This window comes from Falco punctatus (assembly GCF_963210335.1).
Source record: "Falco punctatus genome assembly, chromosome: 3".
Classification (NCBI taxonomy): domain Eukaryota; kingdom Metazoa; phylum Chordata; class Aves; order Falconiformes; family Falconidae; genus Falco; species Falco punctatus.
Genome location: NC_137582.1, coordinates 55,099,819 through 55,119,305, shown reverse-complemented (window position 1 = coordinate 55,119,305; position 19,487 = coordinate 55,099,819). Strand labels below are relative to the sequence as shown.

Genomic DNA, 19,487 nt, shown 5'->3' with positions numbered 1-19,487 from the left:
ATCATTGCCATCATACTTAGAGGAAACCAAAAGCAAAAAAAGGGTTGAAGAAACCTGGTTTTTCTCAAGTTGATACATTTCATGGTGATGCATTGTTCTTACTGTATGGTCTTGGAGTGAACTCGTAGAATAACTGTTATAATAGTTCTGTGCTCAGTTTGATGCTTTTTCTAGTTACTACAAATGACAGCAAAGAATCCTGGGAATGAAGTATGCAAGACAGATGTGGCCAAATCAGCATGTAATCAGGAGAAACCATCTAGCCAGTTGCAAATAGAATTATGAGGACTTTTTTCTTTAGCAGAAGTATAGTATATACTTGGCCCTAGAGAACTGGTGAGGTGTCTGAAAATGTCTAAGGCTGCAGGCATCTTCAGCAGCTGGAGAGCAAACGTTCTCATGAAATACTCTGGGAATTCCGCAAAATGTACTTCTCTTTCCACAAGTATAACTTATCTTGTTCTCATCCTCTGGTTACCCAACCACTATTTATAAAACATTTCACGCTGGGGAATCTTGGTAATCACAGAGTTTGAGACAATGCAGGTTAGATGTCAGCCGCATAAATACTGCTTTTAAGATCTGAAAGTTTTATCATATTCTCCCACATTTTCAGGTTTGTTTCGAGTAGAAGAAAAAAACATAGGCTTGCGGGATGACACATGTGAGTAACCTTGAAATGAAAGGAATAAGTTCCCATTGTATTTCCCCAAATGGTCCAAATTAAATACGTGAATTTTTTTAGTACATTCCTATTTCCACGTGAAATGCAGGAGAAGTGTTTGAAAATCAGCTGTATCAGTTTTTAGAGGAAGATATGAGATCATTCATCCATAGTAACTAAAACCATCTCTGCCTAATTTTGTCTGACGATTAAATTAAATCCATTTATTCCCTTTTGTGATGATTTTTCATTCATATGTTTAAAATTTTGGACTTCCACTTTCAGAAACAGCAACAGATGTAAAGAAACATTGAAAAAAGAGTCCTCAGCTCCATTTTTTTTAACGTGCAAAGAGAAAATCACACTCAAAATCAACGTTTAAATAATGGCACAGATGCATACAAGCAGGGAAATAGATAGCTACAATGGAAATGTGCCACATGTCTCAGAACACATAACCACAACAGGGTGTCTCTTTTATGACTTTCTTAATGCACTGCAATATGCCTAGATATCAAAGGACATATGGTATATTTTCCCTTTAATTGCACATTTCTTTGCTCTTGTGAGTTACTCACAACCTTAACATTATTTAATTGTAATTTAGATGCATAAATCTAGACCATCATCAAGAGTTTCAAATGCAAATATGTTTCAACCAGATCTTTCTTCTGTGTTCCAACTTCTGTCAGTGTAGTGTGTTTTTTGTTGATGTGCGTTTGAGTGTGTCATATTTTTTGAAGAGAAAGGAACACAGACAGAGGAGGATGGGTCCTTTTCTGAAAGTTTTTTTCCCATGTTTCCAACTTATACTTGTCAGTAACAAGTAGTGGATAGAGATATAGTTCCTGAGACTAGGGTCTGGAAAGCATTAGCATGTAGCTCCTAGAGAATGAGTTTGAAATGAACTGCTAACAGTACAGTGATTTTAGTCTTCTCAGGATTGTGTCAAAATTCCTCATTGCAGAGGAACTCCTTTAGTTTTGGAGAAACCTGTAGTATTTGCAGTGATCATGTCTTCCGACAATTCTGAGAAAAAATGGTAAGCAATCTTCATTTTTATTACCGGAGTTTCCACAAATTCTCTGGAGTAGAAGAGAAAAGTAAGAGAAGGAACCCACAGACATTCCCAACCACAAGCAGGAAAATACAGAATGCTGATTCATTAAAACTTTCAAATTTACATTTAAAAGTAAAATTTCAAACTTCGCATCTATGAAGCTATATATACAGGAAAGAGGATAGCAACAGATTTTATGGTAGCACCATTGGCTTAAACCTACTTGACTAGAGGTTTCAGTATGAAAGTTAAGAATGATTCCTGAGAGTTAGACATTTCTCAGACAAAGCCTTCAACATGCTGGTGAACACCTCATTTTGTGCATTCACTTCAAATTGACAAAAAAACCCCCACAACCCCACTTTCTTTACTATAAGAAGTATGATAGGTCAGGATCTACTGCTAACAGGATGACAGAGTGAATCTGAGCCTCTTTTTCAGGGAAGACTGCTTTCATCTTGCTATTTATAAAATAAAGGGGGGGGGGGTGTTTATGCATGTGTTCTGTAACATCAGCAATACAATTGGGGGTAACAGAGCAGATCCCAAAGAAGGAGTGTCTTTCAGTAGATGAAAAAGGAAGATGACAAAAGCCAGAAATGATGCGTTTTGTTCAGTATTTCTTCACCAACTGAACGTGGTGTGATCTCATAACTTTTGTGGGATTTACTGTGTGCCCAGTCTCCATGTTAATTCATCTTTGTGCAAAATGGAGCTTGCACCTAAGATCTGCCTATATAAATGGTTGAGTCTTAAAAATGGTTCCAAGTATGTTTATTTAAAAAACAGTAACCTGTTATCAAAATACACAACAATATCAAAGTGTTTTTAGGGTAAACGGTGCTTTTTGCTTCCTAAAAGGGATCACACTAGCATGATAAATTTTTTTCTTGAATTTATGCTGTCAGCTTCTTGTCTGCTTTTTTTTCCAATTTTGTCATTTATATTCTGTACTGGCTATTGTATGGGAGATTATTAAGAAGTAGCACCTAAAATACAAGCCTGTATGTTCTGGTATAAAGTGAAGTACCCAAACAGCACTGCACACTACAAGGATATTGGTGGCTCTGCCATATTCCAGAGGGGTAATAACAAACCCAGATAAAAATCATAGTCTGCAAATATAAATATTTAGAATAAAGAAATTCATAGCAGGTTCAGCACTTTGCACTAATGGGAGTAAGTGCAACAGCTGCAGTAAGAAAATCTTTCTGTGTCCTGATTTTATTTTTCAAAAGGGAATCTCCAGCTACTAGGAACGTATGCTATAAATAAAGAATAGCAGAACATCTAATTTAATCTTCCTTGGAGCTGAAAATTCTTGAAGAATTCTTAGAGGTTGATGTTTTATTTTAGGACACAGAAGCAAAGCAAGCAAAGTACTGTAGTTCACTAACTTCCTCATTTTTTGAATTTTGAAAACAAAGCAGAAAAGATAAACACGATAAGGCACTGCCAAGCAGTGCTGAAGAAAAGATAGTAATAATCTTCATGATCACTGAACATTCAGGTCTGTTAAAAGGCAACACTTTTGCAATGGAAGGGTATATACTATTCTTCTGGAGATGCTTCTGAGGACTTTCACTTCTGCATCATTTGCATCATCTTCAACTTCTGCCTTCTGAAGACTCATGACCTTCAGTCATGAGGACGTGGTGGGAAGGTTGAGCTCCAGGAGAAGCAGGGAGCACACACAAATTCACTTTAATTACAATGTGCATAGTTGGTATTTGCAAGGTAGGAACTATAAGCCTGGGTCTTCCCCTGTCTTAAAATGAGGGCAACAAGCAATGCATTCTAGAAATAGGTAGAACTGCCTTTGAATTACCCTACAAAGAGGAATTGACTGTAATTTTCTCTAAGCAACATAGGAAAACAGGAAAAAAACCCAGTAACTGTTGATTTCTAGTATTTATTTTGCTTTAAGGATGTAGCAATGCTTTTAACCACTTCCCATCTTTTCCCTTTATTCAGCATGAAAGTTTAAAGCATGACTCTCATCTAAAAAGATACTCTAGAATAGTATTGCAGTGTTACCCCATAACTGCTATATATTCTTTTGCAAGTAAAATAGCAATGTATCTTAATTATTAAGTCAGTCTGAAAATCAAGTTGAGTTTGCTCTGGATGCCAGTCAGAAAAATTATAAGTCAAAAGACTAATTAGAAGCCTTGCTGATGGGAATGTGGGCCATGATAATGCCTATGCCTCTCTTGTATTGATTGTATAGGAATAAAAGAGGAGTCTTTTGTTCAATAACATAATCTACACTTTATTATTAAATACTACTAGTCTTCTGATAATGATAATATGTGATTTTGCATAACTTTCTAGATACAGTCACAGTTCAGCTATTAGTGTGTATGTATTTTTGCAGGAATAAGGTACTGTTGCTCAAATAAATTCATTATGCCATTTTCTAAATGCTACATTCTTAGTTATTCCAAGTGGGCCTTTGATTCGGCCATACATGATGCATCATTTTATGCTGCTGATTTAGTTATTGGGAATATATCAGTTTGGAATGATTCTGTTTTGTAGTACTCAGGGTTTATGTATTTATTGAAAATACTAAGTATAGATTTTATTTTTCATTGATGTTTGACTTTCCCAGACTTCCTCATAATGTTTAGTCAGCATCAGCTTTAAAAGTTGATTAGACACTGGCATGGACAAGGAGTTATAACCCATGAATGAAGAACAGAGGTAATTTTGCTCTCTGAGGATAGGAAACAAAAAAATTAAATTCATCAGAAATTATGACAAGGAGAGCCAAGTGGAAGAGGTAGTGGTCAGGTACGGTGAAGAGAAGCAGATTAAACCTCCTGTGTTTATTCATATTTATTGGTTCATATCCATTTTTTGGTAAGCAAAGCAATAGATTGGAATAGAATAGAACAGAGGACAAAACTTGTAATGGATTGAAAATATAACAAGAAGTTGCCTATGAAAACTTTTGCTGGCCTATCTAAAATAGAAGTTGTATGACCTCTACAACAAGTAGAATTGATGGCTAGATTGTATGTACCTGTTGGTTTGGAAAAGAGCAAACATTTTATAGCAGAAGTATGAAACTGTAGCTGTTATTCTTCCTAAACACCTGAAGATATCAGCTTATGTCTTTTAAAATAATATACATTTTTCTAGATTCATGCATTTTACCCTGTGTGTATTTTACATAAAACAATCACAGAAACTGAAAAGTTTGGTGGTGGCCGTGATGTAGCAAAACTTTGGATTTAGGTAGGTGATGGGAATATTTATCACAAGGAAGTACTGTAAAAAAGGGATAAGTTTTGTATGTAGTGTAGCAAAAGAGCTTTTCTTTCTTGAGTTCTGGATAAGAAGATAAATTTCTGTGAAGAAAGAACTAATGTTTTCCTGTAAGCTGTCTTTTGCATCAATTCATTAGAGTTCATAGGAGAGCACCTTTGAGGAAGACTGAGAAAACAGAGGATGCTTGAGACTTTCAGCTTAGAATCCTAGTTTATTTATCACTAATCATATCTCTCATTTATTTTCTTCAGCCCATTGTCAGACCTGACACGGTGCTGGTCAGTTTTTCTTTCCTTTTCAGCATTCATTAATTTGTGTCTTCTAAGAAAAAGGTTTTATGACAGGAAATGCTGAGGTTTAAACCAACTGAGAAAGAAATAAAGTTCTTACTTGCTCTTGAGATGTGGATCCTAACATCCTTCCCATTAGTCTGTCTTAGAAGTTTTCAAAGCAGCGCTCTTCATCTTTCTATGAGGAGCTTCTCATAAATGTCTGTGGTACGTCATTGTCTACCTTCAAAACTCTTCCCCACCAAAATACCTATGAAACTGGTGACAGCATTTAAGTTACAGTCTAGCTTTGTCTTCTAGCTAAGTAAATCTTACAACTGGCTATTACCAAAAGCCACGTTTTTCCTTCAGCTCCCTCTGTACTCATTTGTGGCCACGTGCTCCCACTCTGTCTCCTGTGCCATCACTTTTACTCATTTGATCTTGTAGTGAGATGTTTATAAGAAGGTAAATTAGCAGGAAACCAATTGCTTTTCTTTAAAAGCACTTTTCTGCCTGTTGCATTTCACAGATCGAGAGCAGATGAGTTTCAATGTCAAAGCAAGGGAAGTCGATTCCTGGGCCAGAAGAGTAAAGCAGCGTTACCCTTCTTTGTCAGCAGTTAGCTTTTAGATCAGCTTAGCCATGATTGCACTTACAAACAGCAGGTGTACTGAGAATACTGCTTATCATATTGATCTGTGTTGTCCTGCTATCTCCCTGGGTTCTTCCATCTGTAACCACCTTGCTTTCTACTTTGGTTGTAAGCCCTTTTTTCATGGGCTGCCTCCCTGTACTGCATTTGTAAACCACAATTTTTGCAACTTGGAAACTTTTTGCTGTGACACTTACTGCAACTTACCATTTTTCCTCCCTAACAGATGTCAGACATTATTATTCATTGTTCAGGAAGGATGGCACAACCTCCACATAACTCTCTGACAATGTTCTTGTGAAAAGACTTAGTATGACATCTCCTCTGCATAATGTAAATAACGTTAGTGTTGGAGACAAGAACAATTTCTTTATTGTCTTCTAACAGGCTGGAATTTGAGTGCTGGATACAGCTGTGTTGGGTACACAAAAAAGTCTGTCACCAAGCTTCAATAGGAAAGAACTGTGAGGAAAATTTATGCACTGGGTGACCACATCTCTTTGGCTTTTGCAGGTATTGTTCCTGGCATTACTGCTCCACAATACATTCTGTAGGAGATATGTGGTACATAAAAGACCTTTAAAGACTGGATTTATAAAAAAAAACATTGTGAAGGTGGACACTGTGGTTTGGGAGATTGCTACGAGGATATGAAAGCTTGGGTTCCTGCAGCACTGATTTGAATATAGCTGAAGGATTCTTATGGGGCCAGTGGGAATTATTTTGATTTTTTGAACTTACTGGTCCCCTTTGTTTTTTTAATCATCTTACATGGGTCTGTCTGCACGTCATCATCAGGGACAAGCAGAAGCTTCTCTGTACTGGTTTCAATGGCAGTAGGCAGACTGAAGGAACAAGAAAGGTAAACTTTGAGATCAAATTCAGCAAAACAAACCAGGATGAAATTGGAAATATTCCTGGAGAGTTGGAAGGCAACTTTGGGCTTGAATCTGTGCTGCTGTCCTCTTCCTCTGCCCTAGAAGCTACCTCTTGACATACCTAAGACAAAGGTCTTACTCAGACTGTGCTTTTCCATTGTCACTTTTGTGCTGGCTTTGCTGCCTGGCTGGGGCATGGTCAGCCAGGCTGGAAGCCTGCCCAGCAGAAGGAAGCCAAGGTTTCCTGCAGTGTCTCACCCAGGCCAGGTGAAAGCCAGCAGAGGCTTAGGGGAAGGGGGAGCAATTCGCAGAGGAAAGCCACGGTAGCGCTGACTTAGGTCAGTCTAAACTCCCATGTGTGCTCCTGGGTGGTGGCACTTCTTCCTCCTGTCTCTGCTCTACCCCAAGCACTGTCATCTCCTCCCTGGTGCCTTTCTGATGATGCTTTGACCCCTTGTGAGTTAACTCACTAACCTCACAGAAAAAAAAAAATCTTCATTTGCTTGTTGAATTGTTTTGATGTGCAACTGTATAAATCCCATAACTCTGTGAGGGAAAGGGGGAGTGAAGGAATAAGCTGGAGGAGGAGACAGAACTGTCCTTTTTTCATGGTCATGTCAAACCATTATTACCACCCACTGAGGGTGTAATTGGATGTTATGCCTAACCAAATGTGCATGCAAGCTGATACTGAAGAAAATAGTCCTAAACTCACTAATCTGATGCAAAGTGAATTTTTTTTGGTGAGTTGCCACAAAAATGTATGATTGATAAACCCAGTTCAGGGGGGGCTGCAGTAACGTCTATGTGGAAATGTTTGGGAAGAACAGAAATGCTGTTTTTTGTGGCAATCTCCATTTGGGTCGTGATGATTGGATGTGAAACTGTCCTCTTTGTATGCTTTGGAAGGGATGGAAATAAAACTCAGCTTGTAAAAAAAAATTTCATTCTGAGTTGGGTTAAGACACTGATCTAACTTAACAGCTGCAGAACAACTCATCCTAACACAGGGAGAAAATAAGGTGCAGTGAGGGACAGGAGATGGGGGAATCTCTTTCGATAGCAGTGTGCTCTTAGATTGGCTGATCCTGAACATGGAGCTGCTCCTCAGGAAGGGAATTCCAAGTGATAGAAGAATTTCTCAGCTTTTTATAGTAAACAGCTCACCAAAATGATCCAACTTTGAAAAAAAAAAATAAAAAATATCTTTTGCTTTTGGAAGCTGAGTGTTTTCACTGGCCTCACAAGCCGGTGAATTTGTGGGAGAATGGGAGAATAAAGAACTATGCCAGTGAGTAAATAACTGACTAGGAATTTGGGAAATCATGAACCTACTCAACTGGCTTTTCCATCAGGAAAGTTATAGTGTGAAACTGTGGTTTGGATTTTCTACAATAGCTTGTAATGGCGAAGAATAAGGATGTACCTCAGCAGCCCTCTTCTTACACACTATTAGGGTGCTGTAACCCCAATTTCCTGGTACTGTGTGGTGGAGGGAGCGGTACAATACCAAAACCATAATGTGTGGTACAGCAGGGAGCAGGGTACTTTTCATATATGTTGTTGGAGGGGCTAAATCCATATTTCATTCTGTAAGTTAACTTTCTGTAAACTTAAAAATTGTTATGGCCTGAAATTTCTTAAAATTGCTGTTTCTCAGTAGAATAAAGTTACTTCTGTGTAATGTTTTGAGTTTGTTTCTGTCTTCACCTCCATTGCTATTTCAAGAGTTTCTGACTTAAAGAAAAGTTGCAGTGGCTCCTTCTTGAATAATAATTTGTTGCTACTTAATGAAAGAGTCATTGTGATGATTTTATCATTGTGATTATGCAGACCTGGCTGCTGGTGTAAGAGTAGTGATTAATAGCACCATAAACTGACTCTCGAGGGTCTAGTCACAGTAAAATATACCAGACAATATACCTGCAACTTCAGCGAGTTTGACATTTGTAGGTTTCTGCTTAAAAGCATCAGATTATCCCAAGTATTGAAAACAAGCCAGTTGTTTCAATTATTATCTGTAAAAAAAAGGAAGTCAGGTTAAGTTTCCTTTGCACAACTTCTTAAAAAAAGTGAATGTCACTTGAGAAAAATTACTGGGTTTCACAGGAAAATAATCACCATGGTAAGCTCTTTTATTTTAAGGAGCACCAGCAAACTGTTCCTCATAAGTACAGATCTATGAAGAATTTTATTGTATGATTTGGCAATAATAATGCAGAGAGACCAAACAATATTACTCTATAAAAGAGCTGAGATCAAAATATAAATTTACAAAGAAACCAACAAAGCCCCTTACAGAAGAAAGCAATGTGAAAGGCTGAATTTAATGTAAACCTCACAGATACAGATTCTTCTTTTCAAATACTCAGGACTAGCAGAACACCCGTGAGCAGGCTGATAGGATAGATTGCAACCATCTGAGATGTTCCTTTAAATCTGTTCACAGCTGTGCCTGAAATCATGTTAAAGGATAATCTGATTAAGCTTTAATTCCTGTAGTCTGTGTGGTTTTAACAGGGAGTAGTTTCTTTGTAGGGAAGTTTGGTTTGCCTTGGTTACTTGTGTGTGACTTGAATGAAGTTGTACCCCTGGAATACTGACCCCAAACTAACTTCTGAAGATTGGAAGGAAGCTGTTGATGTATTGGAAATTAAAAGCTTTATGGTAAAAACCTGTATCCAGCCTTTCCAGTCTTGAGTTTTGCTTCTGTATTGGGCCAATAAATGTCTTAATTTTCTGAAATGCCAAAACTGGTCGGCTTTCCCACAGCGCTGCGCACAAAGCAGTGGCTGTAGACCTTTTGGTATGTCTGCCTGGACTGTGGTCTTTGATAGCAGCAGGAGTCCGGAACTGCCCCAGACAAGACGCATCTGGTACCTACCAGACTTGGAAGGGAAGTGTCAACTTTATGTATTGTAAGTATCTAAGTGCTTACATTTAAGTGCTGCACATGTGGACCGTATGAAGAACTGATTTATCCATTAAAAGTTTTTGCATAGTCAGTTCATGTCTCTGACATTGGATGTTGAATTCTGAACCAAACACCAAGAGAATCAGAAGGAAGGTTCAAGCTAAGTCACTGAAGCATACTTGGGTTTTTTGGAATAAAGTTATAATAAGCTATTGTAAAAATACATAAATAGATGTAAAAGCTTTACAAAGGCTTAATACTTGCTGCAAGGAATGCTAGCCTGTTCATACAGTAAAAAAATATCCATCTGATATGTGTCTTGCTTTTCTTCGTAATTCTTCTGTTCACTTGCTGCTTTTTACAGAAACTTCTGTGTAGATAAAACTTGCCTATCAGCTCTATTGGAAAAGATCACAAACAGCAACTAGGCTGTTATTGGAGATTTTGAGTCATATCTTGCTCTTGATCACAGGTTTTTGTAATTGTCTCAAGCAAGACTGGAACAAATAGGGTGATCCCTTCTGCATACAGTCTGTTCACACTAGAAGCTCTCCCTGTTGTCATTACAGCTGTGCCACTGGAAGCAGTAGCAAGAGAACAACCTGGATGTTTAGATTTAGTCTTCCATTCCAACTGCAAGGAGGCTGTTGCATATGTTGGTTGGTCATCAAAGCAATGACCAAGTGTAACAGAGTTATTAAATGAAGACAGGTAGAGGTAGGGTTGAAGAGGTCCTCTAGCTAAAGGAATGGTCACACAGCTGGTGTTGCCCATACTTTGTACTTGGTCAATTAGCTATTTATCACTTTAGTTTACTGGAGTAACATCACTGCTGAGTTTGTGTCTTGTGGTTGCTGAAAGCTCTTAAAGCACGTGAGCTGATGGGGTACCTCTTAATTAGTGAACAAAACTGAGAAAGCCCACTTTTTGCCCCTGAGACCCTGTTCGTATCAGACTCTCCTTGACTTCAAAATGGACTGGCTGTGTCCTGGCTATCTGCTCCTGATGTATGCCAGAGACTATTGTAGTGATAGAGGTTACCAAGCTCTGGTGTCTGGACGCACGTGCTGATGTGTTTTCTCTTCTGGCATAGGTGTAGTTAAGGCAGCTGAAAGCTGCTGCAATGGATTGGTCTCTCCAGCTCAGACAGGAGCAGTGCCCGCCTTTACTGCTCAGAAGGCTTTGTATCGATTCTCTTTGATAAGCATCTTCCAAACTTAGTAGGAGAAGGGGAGAGAGGAAGATTGTATGCCAGCATGTTGTAACAGCTTCCATACTTTGGTTTTGTGTAAATTGGAACATTTTTTTCTGTAGAATGGGTTAAAACTCCCCCAGACCTTTAAGCGTATGTGCCTCAGTGAAAGCAAAATCAAAGATCGCATTCGCTTTAAAGCAAAGGACTGAAGAGCATAAGTATCCTTTAGTCTTACACTAGTTTTATGTATGTTCTGTGTATTTTATGAATTTCTCTCTGTCCACCAAAGTAATAAAAAAATCCAAAAAGAAAGTTGAATATCACTTCCATATTGACCTATCTTTGTTTTGAAGTAGATAGTTTTATTATATAAGTATTTCCATTACTGTGTTGGTACTGTAAATGCTAGTTTTATCACTTTGATATTTTTGCTATTTTTCCTGCAACTCGTAATGCTATTGACGGCTTTAATATAGCTGCTAAAACTGGCAAGAAGGTAAACACTTTGCATTGTCTCTATGTAAGAAACTTTGTGGGGTAATTTAGCTTTTAGAAAATGTAATATGTCAGGTAATAGCCATTCTTGCTGTTAGCATTGTCTCCCAATTCCCTTTTGCTCTGAGATTTGGGTTCTTAACTTGGAAGTTAAGAAAGGTAAGGAGAAGTTCAAATTCTTTCTTTCCTCCTTTCTTAATTATTGCATGTTTGTTTGTTATTTTTCCCAAGGTGAGTGTAGAGTAGCAGAGTGAGTTACTGATGTAAGTGGCAGTGTTTTTGCTTTGCAGTCTTCTGTTGTTCTACGCTGTGATGTGCCCATCATGTCTTCTTGGTTCCAGTCCCGCTGGGACCTTCCTGTAGTTGCCTCTTATCCCTAGTTTTTGTCTCAAGGGTGTAGTTAAGTGGATTATGGTTCATGTTCTCTGCTTGACTCCCAAAAGCCGGAAAGCAGGGAAGTCCTAGCCACCATCTGCTTTTCCCCCATCCTGTGGATTTCTTTCATCTTTAATGAACTCAGACCAAAACACAGACCACTGTGCTCAAGAGCTATCATAAATACTTCAAAGACATTTTTGAGCTAGCTGGGAAAGAGTTCTGTGATGTGGATAGATGTTCGATAGATCAAGCAATGAGCCCATGAAAAGCTGAGGATTTACAGAATCTGACAACTGGTTTATTAATGACAGTATTGTAAACATGAAAAGAAGAACAACTTCCTGAATGTACTTTTTTCACTGTAAATGGTGCAAGACATCATCCTTACCATTTTCATTTTAATTTGAGAAAATGCTGATGGAACCTTGTCTGCAGGATTGGCAGAGGTGTGTAGGCAGTTGGGCTGCCAAGGATATGGTTAGTTGACAAAGCCATGGCATGGGTGGAGATGGTCTTAATCATTTCTCAGTAAACCAGCTGAAACTTCCATCTACCTTCCACTTCCCTTTTAAATTAACAAATGTAAGTGATTTTTAAATTACTATTACACGAGAATATTTTTTTATTATTATTATGCTTCAGAGAAGGGAAGATAATCCTCGAATCACTACAAATATGTATTCACTAGATATTGCAAGAAGAGATGATAGGTGCAGCGCTAGGATCCAGTCTTGCCCACCAGACCCCACGTATACTCTTCAATACATCAGGAAGCTCTGATAGCTATTTAGATGCCAGTGAAACTGGAAAAAGCTTTCAATTCCATTTGAGAGAAACCCTGTGCATGTCTTCTTTCTTCTTCTTTTTTTTTTCCCCCCTCCTCTGATGTAAAGAAATAGGTACCAAACTTTGGGAGTTCCTCCTAAGAGAATTTCTTGGCTTTTTGCAAAGAGAAGAAGAATAAAAAACCAAAAACTAACAAACAAAAAAACCCCAAGTCATGGCATTTGTAAAACGCTGAATATAGATCTACATTGGTTAGTGAAATATTCTACATCCTGGCTTACTCAGAATACTTCTCATATGGACAGAATTTGAGTTTCAACTATTGCTCACAGGACTGTGTTGAAGGGTTTTGAAGCTTCTTTCCTTCCCCTAGTTCTACATCAGAAGAGGTTTTAGCAAACACGGGGTTGCTAGAATAGTTTACATAAAGAAAAAGACATGTGGCATGAAAAAGTTGAGAACTTCTTGTATATTTATGTTTCCAGATACCCTAAGATCAAGTATTGAAACATTAGCAGAGCCTAAGTAGAAGCTGCAAGGGGAAGTCGTTGACCTGGCACCGGCAGACAGGCAAGTTCTGCACGCATATGGCATAGTGATGGTGAGGGAGTCCCAGTATGAAATGTATGCAAGCCTTTGTAAGACTGATTACAGTAGGTAAGTTAATGTATGTTACCGTGAGATTTATAACTTCCTTTCTGTCCTCTACAGGCCAATGCAATTGGTGGCAATGCTAAAACTGAAAAGCATTATGCAAAAGAAGCTACAGGGGTTCAAAAGGCCACCATCAAATTAGCAATCAGCTTTGCTAAGAAGTAATCCAATACAAAGCAAGCAATAAATGCTTCAAGAAAAGCTTGGGCTTCTTTCCTTCATGAAAATGCAAAATGCTTGGTAAATATACTTGTTTTAGTTATTTCATTGTAGGTGACACTCTGAAATCTGGTGGCAAAAACATTGAACTTCCTGTAAGAAGGAGAAAACAGCCATCACAGGTTTGTGTTAATGACTTTATAGGAAACAATTCTATAACTGGTATACAAAATCTCGCAAAAATTATTCCAGGTGACACCTGTGCATTCAACTTGATGTATGAAGTGTCCCCTAACATCTGGTGGTACAGTGTTAGGTGACTTTTGTAGTGTCTCTGTAGATTGATAGTGCTGGGAGCTATAGTGATTGCTGCTCATTTATAATAGTGTAGACGCTGTTGGGAACATTTCATGCGGGAAGCAGTGTAGGAAGGTGTATGGCAACATGCTACTTGTGTGGGTTGTATAAGAAGTTATCATTGTCTTTGAAAATGATGAAAATAATAGCAATGTTTTATCCTGTAGTGATTCTTATCACAGTAATTCTGACATGCTGTGGTCCCTTTGTAGCTTAATAGCTTCTATTTTTATCACTAATGGAAAATACAGGCTTTAGAGTATATACAAAAACTTGCATCAGAAATGTTATTAAAACACAGTATTTTAGTTTTTGGAACAGTTACTTTAATACTTATTATGCACTACAAAGTATTGCCAGCAGGTTGAGGGAGGTGATCCTTCCTCTCTATTCAGCACGTCTGAGGCCACACCTGGAATGCCATGTCCAGTTTGGGCTGCCCAGTACAGGGGAGATGTGGACATACTGGAAAGAGTCCAGCAAAGGGCCACAAAGATGATGAAGGAACTGGAGCATCTCATCTACAAGGAAAGTCTGAGAAAGCTGGGACTGTTCAGCCTGGAGAAGAGAAAGCTCAGGGGGATCTTATAGATGTATTTAAATACACGAGGGGGTGCAAAAAGGATGGAGCCAGGCTCTTGTCAGGCGTGCCCAGTGGCAGGACCTGAGGTAAATGGGCACAAACTGAAATACAGGAGGTTCTCTCTGAAAATCAGGAAGAAAAAAACACAACCCTTTTTTACTGTAAGGATGACTGAGCACTGGCACAGGTTGCCCAGAGAGGTTGTGGAGTCTCCTTCTTTAGAGATATTCATAAGCCACCTGGACATGGTCCTTCACAACTGGTTCTAGGTGGCCCTGCTTGAGCAGGAAGGGGTTGGACCAGAGGACCTCCAGACATCCCTTCCAACCTCTGTTGCGGTTTAACCCCAGCCAGCAACTAAGCACCGCTCAGCTGCTCACTCCCCCTCTCCCCTGGTGGGATGGGGAGGGGAACTGGGAAAAGCAGAAAACTCGTGGGTTGAGATAAGAAAAAATTAATAATTGAAATACATTTAAATATAATAATAATAATAATAACAACAATTGTAATGAAAATGGAGAGGGAGGAAGGAATGAAATCCAAAAGGAAAAAAAAAACGAGTGATGCTCACCACCCGTTGCCCACCACGATGCCCAGCCAGTCCCCCAGCAGCGATCGGCAGGCCCCAGCCAACCCTCCCCAGTTTATAGTCTGAGCATGGCACTCTATGGTATGGGATATCCCTTTGGCCAGTTGCGGTCAGCTGTCCCGGCTGCGTCCCCTCCCCATTTCTTGTGCCCCTCCAGGCTTCTCACTGGCAGGGCCTGAGAAAATGAAAAGTCCTTGACTTGGTATAAACATCACCCAGCAAAAACTAAAAACATCAGCGTGTTATCAGCATTGTTCTCATACTAAATCCAAAATTAACTCTACGCCAGCCAAAACCAGGACACATTCTGTGGCGGTGGAAAAAACAGACATCTTCAAAACTCTGTTCATTTTTCCAGCTCATCATGTTTTATGGGGGCTTTTTTGGTGGTAGTTTTTGCTTTTTTCTTTTCTCTTCAGTAACTCTCAGGTGTCAATGGAGAGAAGGGGCAGACTCCTATTTACCTGGCCTAACTACAGGTACCTAGTGTTTCCTATTGACTGTCTCTAGGCCTTCAGCTTGAATAACAAATTTTAACGGTGAGTATGGCATTGTAACTGTACCTATTTCCCATCACTGTGTATTTTCCCCTACTGACTTCTATTGCTTGTGCCCGTTCCTCCGTGCTTTTTCCCTCTGTTCACTTAGTCTTCTGATCTTTCTTCCTCACTTAAAGCCCAGCTTGTGAGGTGCATGTGCTTCTGTGACCTTCCCACCTCATCAGATCGCTTCTGTGGCTTCATGACGTGGCTTTGGGTTCCCCAAACCAGCGGGAACTGCAGGTGCACAGCCAGGCAGGCTTTCCTCTGCTGGGATTTGGCATGCCCTGCTGTGTGGCTCAGCTCCCTGTTCACTTGACACCCCTGTTGTTAGAAGCTCAGTGTAGTCAGCCAAGCTTTTTAGCTTAGAAGAATATAGAAGTATGTGCCTATTTCTTTAGTTGTACCTTCCTGTTCTATTTTTAAATGTTTTATAAGGTTTCAAAGCTGCAAAGTATTGTACCTCATGGAACAAAAAGTTTGACTTATTTATGTAAGTGTAATGTTTGGTTTGGCATTTGTGACCGTAATGTCCAAAAGAAAGAGGCACCTCCACAAAAGATCATCAGTCAAGACAGAAAAAACAGGGCTGACTGTAGTGCTGACCATAAATTTAAAAAAAATAATTAAAAAAATTACTCAAATTGCAGATTTAACGTAGGGGTGTGGTTATGGAGAATATTAAAGAGCCAGTTGTGATTTCACTTGGTTATTTTCATTAGTAAATAAATTCACATTTGCAACTGTATTCCCATTACTTCATCTTTTTGGTTATGTCTTCTATTCCTGCATTTCCAACTAACTAATTCTTCCTTTTTTTTTTTAAGTGAATATTTCTATTCCCTGATTTTTACTTCTTTTATCCACAGTATCTCATTTCTTTCAGCATCTTTTCCTGAAGAGCTAGTGTTCTTTGTTACGATTGAACTTGTTTCATGGTAAACTTAAAATTAACTTAAAATTAACTGTTTAACTAATGAGATTAAATCTGCACACATATTTCTTCCCTTCATGTTCCCATTACATGTTTAAGTTAATTCCATAGTGCTGCCAAGTCCATCGTTGAAGAAAAGCTTAAGGCAAATATTACAAGTTTCTCATTCCAGCTAATTTGCTGGTTGTATTTAATTGATGATCTATCAATCGGAGAGAAAATAAAACTTTTGTAAAAAGGATCACTGACAGATTAAAAGCCCTGAAGCATATTACATAGATTTTACAGTGTTGTAGGAAACTAAAACCCAAGTGTTCGATGTGAAACTGACTTAAGATCTAAGGACTATAAAGGTCTGTCTGTGGAAGAGTTAAGTCTTGCTGTCTGGACATAAATTTTGGAGGGCAGGTAGTTGGTTTGTATTTTAAATATGCTATTTGAAAGCCTCAAGAAAGCTTAGAACAGCAGAGACTGATTCAATTGTGCACTGTGTAAGTCTCAGCTGTTGGAAAGGGGTTATGCAGACCAGACTATGGGCAGTATATAACCTAAGAGCTCCTGGGAAGGAAATCTGTACTGTTGCTTGCAGTAATGCTTTCCTATGTCCGGAAGGTAAAAAAGATACTTCTGCATGAATGTTGGATGAGTCCATTTGTGGGTTATTTGAAGTAGTAAAGCAAGTCAATTTGCCAAGGCTGGAGACATTCATGGAATGAACAGCTAGATCTTCAGCTGACTTTGAAAAGCAGTTACCATGTTTATCATTATCTCCTGGACAAGGTCTTGGTGGGGGAAAAAAGTTGTAGACAAGAATGATGACTAGGCTCAGAGTTTTTCAATGCATGGATTTGATTTTTTAAATTTTTTTGTTAGTGGTAGCAGTCACCCAAGAAAATAAAGATTTGAGGAAAAAAAAAAAAGAAAAAACCAAAACCAAACAAAATTCCATGTTGTAACTTTCCTTACCTGTGCTGTAACTTGTTAAGTTAGGAAAACAGCTTTAAAATTCAAGATTCTGTGTTCCTTGTTATTCTGACTGACTTTTTGCATTTCTCTTAACTTGGGTAACGAAGATTGCATACTGGTAATATTCAGTCCTCTATAACACCTTTTTCCCATGTGGAAAAAGGACTCTTCCCGTGCAGTTTCATAGAAAGATGGGTGCATCTACTTTGGAAAGGACACTTACGGCACTTTAGGTTATGTATTTATTTTGGTTGTGATTTTTTAAATATTTTAAGATATGCATATTTCTCAATCTTCTGGGTTTTATTCAGTTGTTTTGGTTTTTCCCCTTTTTTCTTGTGCTATACCTCTTCCTGTGTTGCCTTTCATATTGCTTCCTTTGCTCCTTTTGCAGCCTCAGTATGTTTTTTCTCTTACTGTGCTGTTTTCTGCTTCCTCTTTTCATGCTTTGCTATGCCTTGCAGCTTTAGTGCATACACTTCTGTCATCTTCAGCTGTTTCTTTTTGCCTCTTCCAGATACACTTTCACTCCTGAGCATTTACATGGGGGTCTCAGAAATTCCTTCAGAAGATTAATGGCCTCGACAAAGAAAAACTTGGCCTTAAGTAATAAAGCAACTGTGTTATTCCTGAAGTCCCAGAACAGTGGATACTGTGCCTTCCCTTGCATCCTCCTCCTTCTGGCATCAGCAACTTGTTTTTTTGCTGGGACTGAAGTTTCCTTGTCTCCTGGTCTCTGAGCATCCTTTGGCATGTGGGAGGTAACTCTGGTTGTTACACACACACAGACAGAGCAACACAGCTTCATATGCATAAGAAGTGATGTAATTTGCTCAGAGTTGGCAGAGCTCTAAAGGGTACAGAGACTGCCTCCCTCCTATGTTATTCCATCGCCTCATCATCTTCCTAGCCTGCTCTTACACTTGGAAACTTAAACCATTGCTGCTGCTGCTGCCTCTTTGGGGCTTTGTTCTGGAATGGTAGGCACGGTGAGAGCAGCTGCAATGAGGTAGAGGGGATGCTGTGTGAGAGAACAAATACTGTCTGGATCCTAAATGGGGGTAGGGGTAGGGTGTGGTGGTGTGCTCTTGAATATGGGCTTCTGTGGCACTGTGTTTCTTACCTGGTATGCTGCAAACGCGGGTGTGATAGCTGCACTTTCTGCAACCTGTTAAAGTTATCAGCGTAACAACAGTGGTGAAAGCATGGTAAAACAAACTTGATGTGCATGTAAAAGATTAAGGCACTTATCCAGGTAGCCCGTGCAACTTATCTTCATGCCTGTTGTTACCTGTACCAGTGGAGTCTGGGAGGGTACAGTTGTCTACGTTGTGACCACACTGGAAAGTAAGCTGTAGCCACATGCTTTCAGTTCCCATCTCAAGCGATTTCTGTTCTGTAGCTGTTTTGGTTGCTGCTGACAGCATTTTAAAGCAGTAACACTGAAATTAAGTAAGGTTGTGACTGGAAATGGTCAAGAAAAGGAGCGTTTCCTTTCCTCCCAGTCTGACAAACCTGTAAGCAGCAGTGCATGGGAACTCTCTATCAGGATACGGGAAAAGAGTTGTATAATTCTTTGCATTCTCTTCACATTTTACATGATTTTTGAGTGTAGCCTCAAGTATTAGAATTTCTTGTCTACATTTCTACCTGAAGAACATAGTTGGAAAGGTGTTTACAAGAGTAATTAAACTGGAAACTGTTCTGCTGGATCTTGTGCTTTTTGTAATGCTGCATGGAACTGTACACCAGGCCTTGGCTTTTGTAATCACTTCTGCTGTGCTCAACTTGGGCAGGTGAGCAACGCCCCTTAAATTTTCTGGGTGAAGAGAAGCATGTGTGTAAGCATGCTTCAAAACCTACGGAAACTTAGTCCAAACTTAGCCGCAATGCGCAAACCCCTCAAAACAGCATTACTGAAGGTCACGCTGCCATCCCTGTCAGATGAGCAAAAAGCTTTCAGTTACAGGCTGCGTGCAGTGCAGCCTTCAGAAACAGTTTGCAGAGTGTAATGATTGCACTTGCTTTACAGGGGAGCGAGTTGCAACGTCCCTCCTCAGCCTTTCTTCACATCAAGCCCTGGGCATGAAGGTCAAATGGGACAGCTTTGTCCCCTTCATCCTTACAGGTATGGCT

The 19,487-nt window shown here is 39.2% G+C and overlaps 1 protein-coding gene across 2 annotated transcripts in view; it reads left to right on the top strand.

The window, feature by feature from the left end:
- The first annotated feature begins 15,465 nt into the window (after nt 1-15,465).
- TAF4B (TATA-box binding protein associated factor 4b) overlaps nt 15,466-19,487 on the top strand; it is a 79,142-nt gene continuing 75,120 nt past the window's right edge. The window contains exons 1-2 of one of the 2 annotated variants that reach the window (XM_080382026.1): nt 15,466-18,112; nt 19,384-19,479. In XM_080382026.1, coding sequence (XP_080238152.1) covers nt 19,437-19,479 — 43 coding nt within the window. In that variant the 5' untranslated portion in view covers nt 15,466-18,112; nt 19,384-19,436. Of the gene's footprint in view, nt 19,480-19,487 lie in introns of both variants that reach the window. The other variant, XM_080382025.1, reaches the window with a different exon arrangement.